At 39.1% G+C, this 11,473-nt stretch overlaps 1 protein-coding gene across 1 annotated transcript in view; it reads left to right on the top strand.

Annotated features, from left to right (window-relative positions):
* Positions 1-6,503: 6,503 nt before the first annotated feature.
* The window catches only part of mapk8ip1a (mitogen-activated protein kinase 8 interacting protein 1a), a 33,490-nt gene continuing 28,520 nt past the window's right edge, over positions 6,504-11,473 (top strand). The window contains exon 1 of the mRNA XM_022215488.2: positions 6,504-6,945. Within this exon, the coding sequence (XP_022071180.2) occupies positions 6,874-6,945 (72 nt within the window). The 5' untranslated portion in view covers positions 6,504-6,873. The remainder of the gene's footprint in view (positions 6,946-11,473) is intronic.

Raw genomic sequence — 11,473 nt, 5'->3', positions numbered from 1 at the left:
AATATGACAGCCAAACTTTACTGGCAGACACAAAATGACCACAAGGAGGCACAGAAGAGAAACGAAACAAGCTCTGAAAAGGACAAGAAATGACCACAGACCAAAGCAAACAGACAGCACCCAAGATGGCAGACAAAGATGCAAAACCACTAAAGGTGACACAAAATGACCTGAAAGAGGCAAAATTATGTTAGAAAAAGCAATAACGGCCAATAGACCCAAGACTACTGCAGAAAGATTTAAAATGACCTTAAAAAAATCCAAAAACAACCAAAAGTGTGAGAGACAACCATGTGAGACACAAAATGACCAAACGTGGCACAAAATGACCTTGAAATGATGAAATGGTTCAATGCAAACAGATTGTCTTTAAATTTTAGCAAAACTAAATATATGATCTTTAGTTGTAGGCGCAAAGACACTGATGCTACACTAACTATACAAGATTTTGAGATTAAAAGGACAAATGTAATACAATTCTTAGGTGTTATGATTGATGAACATTTAACATGGAAAGCCCATATAGAGCTGGTTAAAACAAAGGTTTCACAAACCATAGCAGTGTTGCATAAGGTCAAAGAATCACTAAATAGTCGCGCTTTGTTTCTGTTATTTAATTCACTTATTGTTCCATATTTGACACATTGTATTGAAGCGTGGGGAAATGCCTGTAAGACTTATATTGAACCGCTCTTCCTTTTACAGAAACGTGCCATTCGAGTCGTTAACGGAAGCGGATACAGAGACCACACAAATCCTATATTTGTCAAATTTAAATCTTTAAAATTTAATGAATTGGTTGAATTTAATCTTCTCAAAACAATGTATAAAGCTCACAAAAAAACATTGCCAGAGAATTTGCAAAACAGATTTAAAAAGAGAGAAAGTCGGTACAAACTAAGAGGAACTGAAGTCTTTTTGAGACCTGAAACAGGCACAAAAACAAAAGAAAGATGCATCTCAATCCAGGGCGTCAATCTGTGGAACAATCTGAATTCTGAAATTAAAATGTCTCAGTCGATTTGTATTTTTAAGAAAAATGTGAAAGAGTTGCTATTGAAGAGATATGATACTTGTGAATAACCGGAAATTGTTTTTTTTTTATCTTTAGATCATGTTAAATGTTGGTTAAAAGGCTGTGTGTGACAGCCAAATACTACTGAAATGTGTTAAAATTATTATTGATAAGGGGCAGAAATTATAAGCTATAGCTTCTTTCTGCTCCTTTTCATTCATTTAACATATGCAGTGTTGTATTTTTTTAATGAAATAAATAAATAAATAAATTAAAACAAATAAAAAATAAAAAGAAATGGCAGAATTACATTAGAGACCAGAAACAGACACAAGACAGCTACGCAAAGATACAAAACTGGACACATAATGGCGTCAGAGGAAAATGGAAAACCAGTAGTGACACAAACTGACCTTTAAAGGCATTAGAGGAGATTTAATTTCCTACGACTTTGAACGAAGCATGCGCACATACCTCTCCCTCACCCCCCTCTAACCTCCCCCCTCTTAACATTTACGAAGAAACGCCCCCCTCCAGAAACTTGCGTAGGACTCGTGAAGTTGTCTTTTATGGCTGGGTCCCCCTGGATCTTTATCTGCCATTATGTAAAAAAAGATGAGCAAAACAAGTCGCCAGCTAACTACGAAGCTATACCAAAGCAACACATACAGAAAACACGTAAGTCCAAGGCGTACGTAATCTACGTAACTAGGCCTGAGCCGGAAGATTTTTGATTGACAGGAAAGGGAGCAAACCAAACGCCTCAGTCTGAGCACGTTGATTGGCTGATGTTTTTCAGGTCCTGCCATGTCCACAGTTTGGTTTTTTTTATTATTCTTTTAGAGACCATACATACAAGTCCACTAAAGGTCAGTATATTCATTTTATGTGAATCAGACAAATTAAACAAAAAAAACCATCCTCCATAATGCCTTTAAGTGGCAAAGGTATATTAAAGACCAAAAACAACCAAAACAGACCAAAGACAGCTGCAGAAAGATACTAAATAGCCACAAAATGACCTTAAAGAGCCCAAAAACAACCAAGAGACAAAAAATGAATACAACCAATGCTGACATTAAAGTGGCAAAATTACATTAGAGATCAAAAACAGATGAGACGGCTACACAAAGATACAGCTAAATTGACACACAATTAATCTTGGAGAGACTAAAAACAGTTGCAAAGAGACACAAAACGAAAACAACAATGTAAGAGATGTAAAATGACGAGGTACAAAGCAATCAACAAAAACTGCTACAAAATGACCAAAGAGAGATGACAAAAACGCAAAACGAATACAATCGGACATGAAGTGACCATAGAGAGACAAAACGATGTCAGGCCAAACTCACTCATGATAGCAGACAAAAAGATGCAAAACAAAAAGGGACACAAAGCGACCTTAAAGTGGCAAAATTATATTAGAGACCAAAAACAGACCCAAGTGAGCTGCAGAAAGATACTAAACAACAAAATGACCTTAAACAGACCAAAAACAGTTGCAAAGAGACACAAAACAAAATAAAAACCAATGTGAGATGCAAAACAACCAATTGTGACACAAAATCACCTTAAGTGGCAAAATTACATTAGAGACCAAAAACAGACCCAAGACAGCTAAAGACAAAGTAAATGGACACAAAATGACCTAAAAGAGACCAAAAACAGTTGCAAAGAGACACAAAATGAAAACGGAAACCAATGTGCAGAGAAGCGAAACTACCACAAAGAGATGCAACATTAGTGCATAGAGACAAAAGAACAACGAAGGGATACAAAACAAGACAAATGGCCACAAAATGACCCCAAAGAGACACAAAAAAAACACACAAAACACCTTCAAAAGGACGTGAAATGACCACAGAGAGACATAAAACAATCAAGTACACAATATGACCCCAAAGAGACACAAAAGACACAAAACATCCTAAAAGAGACATAAAACAATGAAATCGGACAAAATCACAATAAAGAGACCAAAAAACAGCCACTAATGGACACGAGATGAACTTAACCACATAAAGTGTCAACACTGTCAACATTTTAGCAACAATTTTAATGAATCTTCTTGTACAGGATGATAGTTTTTAGTGTAAAAACCACTGGACAGCTGCCAGACACTGAACCAGACTGTTTTTTAATAAGAAACCACTAAGTTTACCTCCAACTTTCCTGGTTTCTGCACTTCTTGTCCACACATAAACCAACATTTCTCATTGGATTATCAAACTAAACTTCTCATTTCACGTTTGTGTATCTGAGAAGCTGCTAATTACTCTGAGAGCTGCATCTCCATGTGAACCATCTGTAAGTTCAGACCTCCAGTCCCCAGGAGGCGCTGTAGAGAAATAACAGCTTTAGAAATGGAAATGAAATGGATGAAGCAGGTAGTTTCTCTACATCCAGGGTCCTCAATTAGCGGACCGCGGTCCACGACCGGACCGTGGCACACCTCGCTGCGGACCCAGGGCAAATGGCACTTTTCAACAAAAAAACAAAGAAAAAAAGAACCATTTTTTTTAACATATATTATTTGTATTAATCGCCAATGTATCGCTTTGCGCTACTATTCTATCGCTAAATTCTGTTTCATTTTTAGTCAAATATCTCTCATGTCCCCACTTCTGTTGTATCCAATCACTGCTTGCGCTCTGCGCGCTGCGTGCTGTCTGTGTGTGTGCGCGTGCATGCATGTGTGTGTGTGAGAGAGAAAGTGTGTGCTTCGGGAGACAGCGCTGATTGGCTGTTGCCTGGGTGACAGGCTATTATGGGCTGTCATCTCTATGACAACGATGCGCTGATTGGCTGAGAGAGCGTGCATGCTGCTAGCTAGACTGGACGGACCGCAGCAGTGTGAAACACGAGTCGTACCCGACACTTTGCACTATGTTTGTTTACATGCCACCAGTAGAAGACCGAATCTAACAAAATGGCATTCTCAAAGTTGACCAAGAGAAGAAAAGTGGACAATGAAAATCGCCGTTTCAATGAGGAATGGACTGACAAACATGCGTCCATTTTACCACCTGCAAGTACCAAACCTACGTGCTTAATATGCAACGGTTGCTCTGATAAAAAGTGAAAATGTGAAACGCCATTATGTTAAAGAGCACAGCTCTTTTGAAGAGAAGTTTCCTCCTAAATCAGAACTGAGAAAGCGAGAAATTAACAGGTTGAAGCAGTCAAGCAAGCAAGGTTATTGTTAAATCTATGACACAACAACAAATTGCAGTGTTTTTTTTGTGTATTTTTATTTTAAGTCAAGAAAATGTTTTGTTAATTTATTTTTATTTAATCAGAATGTGCATTGCATTTTTGTTTGGACAAAAACCACCTTTACGAACTTCGACCTGCCTTTCACTTGACCGACATTAATAAATGGACCCATGCTTGTACGGAAAAAAAACAAATGTGGACCTTCAAGATTTGTATTTGTGGACCCCTGCTCTACATGTTCTCCTCCTCAGGATGATGAATTTATAGATTACAAATGATCAATATTCTGATCAGGAAACAAACCAATCAGTTAGTCTACTGGTTCTGTTGACTAGAGGACCCGGTTCTTTGATTAGTTTATCTGGTTCTGTTGACTAGTTTATCTGGTTCTGTTGACTAGAGGACCTTCTGTCTCCACCAACTCTTTAAAAACTAAAATCCCATCAGCTGAAGGTTAAAGGTTCTTTATTGATTATTGTTGTTTTATCACTGACCGACTGGTTAATTTACTGACTGGTTTTGTGACTCGCTGAAAGAATGACTGATTAACTGGTTTACTGACCAGCTGGTTTACTGGACGGTTAGCTGGTTTTCTCTCTGAGTGGTTGAAGTGTTTGTTTATTGACCAACTGGTCTGATCGGCTGGTTTATTATCTGACTCTTGGTTTTCTAATCACCTGGTTAAACTGGTTTTCTGGCTAACTGGTTGACTGGTTTGTAGGGCTGGCCCGAATAGTGGTTTCTGGCCTCCGAATATTCGGGCCCTATTAAAGACGAATATCCTGATATTCATTCTGCCCCGTAACGTCCGACGGGGGATGGGGGGTTGGCGGCGACGGAGACGGCCCGAATATTCGGATCCGTTCGTCTGGTCTCCCGGGTCCACATTTTGCCCTCGTTTAGTCTTTAGTTAAACTGAAGAATTCCCAAACACCGGTCTTCAGCATCTTGTCTTGTGTTTATGCAACGAAGTGAAGCGTGACTTCAGTGTCGGCAGCAACCCGGCCATTCGGGTGGTGTTTACAAACACGAATGAGCCAAAGAAAAGGGCGGGATGAACCGAAAAGGGCAGAAGGCGCAGGGAAGAGACGAGCTCTGAATATTTTCGTCTGGGGGGAGGAGGGGGTGATCGACATATGTGCACATGTTATAGACGTGTGTATATGTTTATGTGATCACAGGACGAGATGAGCCGATGTGGGCCGAAGGCGGAGGGAAGACAGTAACACTGCATATTCGTTCCGCCGGTGACGTCCGACGGGGGGGGATAGTGCCGTAGCGAATGAATATTCGGATATTCGGGATATCCAGGTCCAGCCCTACTGGTTTGTTGACTAAATGTTTTTTTAACTGAATGGGCTGCACAGTGGGCAGTGGTTAGCACTTTCGTCTTGCAGCAAAAAGATCCCTGGTTCAAATCCCGGGCTGGGCCTGGGATCTTTCTGCATGGAGTTTGCATGTTCTCCCTGAGCATGCGTGGGTTTTCTCTGAGCACTCTGGCTTCCTCCCACAGTCCGAAAATATGCTGAGGTTAATTGATTACTCTAAATTGTCCGTAGGTGTGAATGTGCGTGTGATTGTTTGTCTGTATATGTAGCCCTGTGACAGACTGGTGACCTGTCCAGGGTGTCCCCTGCCTTCAACCGAGTCAGCTGGGATAGACTCCAGCACCCCCCATGACCCTAATGAGGATAAAGCGGTGTATAGAGAATGGATGGATGGATGGATGGATGGTTAAAATGGTTGGTCTATTGACTGGTTAAACTGGTTTGCTGATTAACTCGTTAATTACCTGACTGTTGGTTTTCTAATCGACTGGTTAAACTTGTTTTCTGACTGGTTTTCTAATTGACTGGTCAAACTGGTTTGTTGGCTGAATGGTTGAACTGGTTTACTGATCAACTGGTTTATTATCTGACTGTTGGTTTTCTAATCGACTGGTTGAACTCTTTTTTTTTTGACAGATTTGTTTACTGGCTGGTGTCTGTCTGAGTGGTTAAACTGGTTTGCTGTCTGGGCCTTTTGTCTCACCATGTTGCTGTCTAATCTTGTTTCACTGGGTCACACACACACACACACACACACACACACACACACACACACACACACACACACACACACCCTCAGTGTTTATTAGCTTTAACTCAGAGAGCGCCAGGGGCAGATCAGCTGATGATGTCATGCTTGGCTCTGATTGGCCGGCTGTTACTTCCTCCTCATTCAGTCCATCTCTGCTCAGCTCCTCCCTCCTCTCTGCTCCTTCTGCCTCCTCTCTGCTGCTGACAGGAACACGATGCTGCTGCTGTCGACAGCAACGACGACGAGGAGGATGAGGATGAAGAGGAGGATGATGCTGATGATGTGACACCGCGGCCGACCAATCAGCACGCGGCCAGGGAGTGGAGGGGGGGCGTATCCAGAGGAAGAGCTCAGAGCTGATCGATGCTGAGAGGAGAGAGGAGGAAGACGGGGATGAGAGGGAGGCAGAGGAGGGTGGGGGAGGCCTAGTCCGAGCCGAGGAGGTTTCATAAAGGAGGAGGAGAAGAAGAAGAGGAGGAAGAGGAGGAGGTGGTGGAGGAGGAGGAGGAGGAGGAGGGAGGAAGCTGTCGCCTGTCAGAGGGGCATCAACCTGAGCTGTCATGGATAAATATCGACCAAAGAGACCCACCACCCTGGCTCTGTTCCCCCAGCTGCCACAAGCCGGCACCCAGGTAGGGAGGCTGGTCCGTCCCCCGTGGGCCGCCGAGGTCCTGGGTGGATCCTCGAGGAATATCTGGGTTACCGTGTGTGTTGTGTGTGTGTGTTTCCTGGGAGGATCCGGCGTTGAGGATGAGGCTGGCTGGGTGTGTTTGTGAGCTGGCACTGGGTCAGATCTGAAAATGCTGCAGCTCTGGTTTGTTCTGGCAGGTTTCTCAGCAAACACCTATTTTTAGTCTGTCAATATTCAGAAATCAATCGGGATCATGTGGCGGTGACGACAGAGCAGCCCCGGGGTTAAGTGACTTGCTCAAGGACACTTGGACAGACTGCTGAGGGGATTGACCCCGATTCTGCTGCTTAATAGGAGACCTTCTGCCATCTTGTGAAATATATACAAGTGTGCTTAATATAGGGCTGACCTACAAAGCCAGAAAATACATGACTACACATTTGGTCACTGACAGAATATGATTTTAGGAGACTTACCTTCCAAAATCTAAATATTACACCTTCAAAATATGTATTTTATTAGAGACAGAAACAGCACAAATGTTAAAACAGGAAGGAAAACCCAAACCCAAAGCTCAGTTACTTTCTTTTCTACTGATTTTGTCTTCAGCTCTGTAGTCAATCTGTACCAAGAAGCTAATTTATTAAACTAATTGTGAATAAATAAACTGAAAGAACACAAAACAAACATGACATTCACTACACTGGAACGCTGTGAAGATGGTAGTTGTTTTGCTTTCAAAATGACCACTTGTGTGACTTTCCTTTCTATTTTCCTTTTCCTTTCTGTTGTGTCTTTTTATTTGCATATATCTTATACAAAGCAAAAAAGCATGTACAAATGAAGCTTTGCTAATGCCTCTTTAGCTAATATCTCATCAGTCATAAGCATTAAGCTAAGCTTAAAAGGACTACTTTTGTTAATTTTGAAAATATAATTCAACATCAAGGCCAGAATATGATTTTAGAAGTATTACCTTCCACAATCTAAATATTACACCTTAAAAATCTGTATTTTATTAGAGACAGAAACAGTACAAATGTTAAAATGTACTAGAAAGCAGAGGAAAAACCCAAACAGCAGCTCGCTCCTTCAGCTCATTTACTTTATTTTTTTACTATTTTCATCTTCAGCTCTGTAGTCAATCTGTACCATTTATCTAATCGTGAATTAAATACACTGAATTATGTAATTTAATGACAGTTTAATCATTTAAGATTACAAAAAACCCACTCAAGTCAGAAGCTACACTGCTGAGATGCTAGTTATTTAGCTTAAGAAAGACTAATTTTGTCACTTTTAGACTGAACAATTTAGAATTTATCTTCTGTCATATATATGTTCTTTATTTTGAAGCTAAATTTAAAGTCATGCTTTACAAAGTAACAAATCTTGGCCTTTTCTAACTGCTAACTAGCTAAAAGCTAGTTGAAGCTATTGAGATTGATTTAGCAAAACCAGTTTTATTCTGTTGTTTTCTGTTTCTTATTCTTCTCTGTTGTCCATCTGTACCAAAGCTAATTTATTTAACTAATCATGAATTCAATGTAATAAAGTATGCAATTTAGAAAGAGTTTAATCACTTTAAATCACATGAAACACAAAAACTGGTAAGTTAGTTTTTGCTAATTCCTCTTTAGGTATTACCTTGTTAGCCCAAGGCACCAATCTATGCTAATTAGCTTTTGAAAGGATTGGTTTTGTTACATTCTTCTTTACAGTACAATTTTTAAATGAACTTTTGCCATATTTATGCTTTTACAAACACAATTCCTCATATTTTGGAGTTTCAAAGCTGATTTTTTTAATCAGAACGGTGATAAATTAGTTCTTGCTAATTTGTCCTTAGCCAATATATTTACCTTTTAATGTACAATTTTTCTTTTGTTGTATTCTCGTGCTTTAACAAACACAGCAGTTCAGATATTGGAGCGTGAAAACTTTTTTTGCAATTCCATAAAACAAAGGGAATGTAGATAAATGTTTTGCTAAAATTGTTAGCCATGAGCATTAAGCTAGGCTAGCTACCTTTCAAAAGGGTTCATTTGGTTTCTTTCTGCCATGTAATTTCAGATTTACCTTTTGTGAGTCTGTTGTTTGATAAATCACATATAAAGGTAAATAGTAAATTATAAAGGATGCTGTATAATGAAAAGTAACTAAATTTGTTCTTTTAATGGCTAAGTAGCTAAAACCTAACTAGCCGAGCTTAGAGCAGTGACTGCAACACAGTTAGCAAGATAACAGCTAAAGCGAGATTAGCTAAACCCAGTTTTTTCATAGAATTTGAGATTGCGTTTTGTGTTCCAATATCTGAGTAACTATTTTAACCCCATAAATAGACAAAAGCTGAATCTACAGTTGTTTTGTAGAATGAAATCCAACTAAAGTGGTCCTTCTAAAAACTAAAATGTTAAATGCTAACTTAGCAGAATAGCTTTGTACTATAGTCAATTTTATGTGAGTTTATGTGGTTCAACTGCTTTTAAATCACATATTTAAATGTATTTAATTCATGATTCATTTATTAAAGTAGTTCCTTTGCACAAGTGAACAAAAACTGCAGTAAATGTTTTTAGATTTTATGTAAAGTCAATTTATTATTAGCAAAGTTTTACAGCTTGTTAAAAGATGCTCCATTCAGTATGTGTTGGATAGTTATTTCTATAGAAAACCAGCCTAAATGCACCAAATTCACATTTTAATAACACGTCAAATGGAATTAATTCATTATAATATTAGCACGTCAAGATTCAGAATTAAAGAGTTTTTATTAGTCACATGACTGTTTCACAATATTGGCAATAACAATAAGACATTACAAAAGAATTTTTTAAAAAAGTAATAGAAAAAGTCCCATCATAAACAATCATAAAAGGTAATACTTCCCAGCTAAATGCTAACGTAGTAGCACAGCGTTTGACTGTAGTGAATTTATGTTATTTGATGTGATTAAACTGCCTTCAAATCAGATATTTAAATGTATTTAATTGCTGAATTTAATTAATTTAATTTGCTCTTTGCTCTATTGTATATAACAATTATTCCTAGTAATTGGAAGGTGTTATGACTTTAAATAACCCACAACAACAGTCAAACCCATTTTTTTTTACTAATCTCACTGTCTGTGGCGTTTGTGGAGATGAAAAATGACCACACAGAGACATAAAAGAACCACCAAAAGACCATCTTAATGGGCCTGTATTCAGTGTATTCAGCTTGCAGACGTGCAGATACAGTGATAGCAGTGACGTGGCTCCACGTCCCCTCGGGCATGTATGAGTGTATGAGTGCAGTAATGAGTGTTCTGTGGAGGCAGCAGTATCTCAGTGTTTCCCTTTAAACGAGCTGCATCCTGTTTACTGGGTCGGTTCGTACCAGTAGAGTCCAGAATCTACCAATTCAGTGTGTGTTAAAGTGAAGATGTCCTCATTAATGGCTGTAACAGACCATTCACCAGTCAGTGATGCTCTATAATGTGATGTAGGACGGCGATGTGCTGACAGGAGCATATAGAAGGTTAATGTGTCTCCACTTCAGCTGCTACAGGAGCGCTGTGCTCAGAAACCTGCTGCCTTTAATACAGCAGCTCTCAGTGGATTAAAGACTCACCGTTATCCTGCTTCAAAGACTTTCTCATGTGTCAACGAAGGACCTGCAAACCTACACTGGAAATAATACACCCCCTGTAATACACAACACAAATTATTCACTTTAATAGGAGAGAATACTGGTGGTTTTGTGTCAATTTCCAGTCATTTTGGGTCTCTTTGTAGTTTTTTTTTATGTTGCAAAGATATAATATGACTGCAAAGAGACACAAGACAACCACAAAGTGACCTCTACAGACACAAAAGGACAACAATATTTTATTAACCAACAAAACGGACACACAAAAACAACAAGAGACTTGAAATGGCAACAAAGTGAACATAGGTACTAAAAAATATATTAAAAAACTAGTGAGACACACAATGACCACAGTGGGTCACAAAACGACAAAAAAACCCACAAAGTGACGGCAGAGACACAAACAAAATGGCCATTAAGAGACACAATGAGACAAAATGATGACAAAGGCAAAAAATGTCCACAAAGACACAAGAGACACAAAACAACCAGAGACACAAAATTATTACAGACAAAACATGACCACTAAGAGACAGAAAATGTCCACAGAGACACAAAATAACAACAGACACTCAAAAGACAGCAAGAAGACATAAAAATGTCCACAAAGAAACACAAAATAACCACAAACAGAAAACAAACAACCACGACCTGACACAAAACAACCTCAAAGAACAACATTTAGACAGAAAATGTCCACAAAAAGACTCAAAACGAAAACAAAGAGGTACAAAATTACAACAGACAGACAAAAAGCATTGAAGTGACACAACATGAGCACAAGAAGACATGAAACGGCCTCAGAGAGACACAAAAAAAACAACAAGGAGACACAAAACACCCCCAATGAGAGACAAAACAGTCACAGACATGACACAACTACTAAGAGATAGAAAATG

This window comes from Acanthochromis polyacanthus, chromosome 8, assembly GCF_021347895.1.
Source record: "Acanthochromis polyacanthus isolate Apoly-LR-REF ecotype Palm Island chromosome 8, KAUST_Apoly_ChrSc, whole genome shotgun sequence".
Taxonomy (NCBI): domain Eukaryota; kingdom Metazoa; phylum Chordata; class Actinopteri; family Pomacentridae; genus Acanthochromis; species Acanthochromis polyacanthus.
The sequence above is the reverse complement of the archived record's forward strand: the minus strand, read 5'-3'. Positions and strand labels throughout refer to the sequence as shown.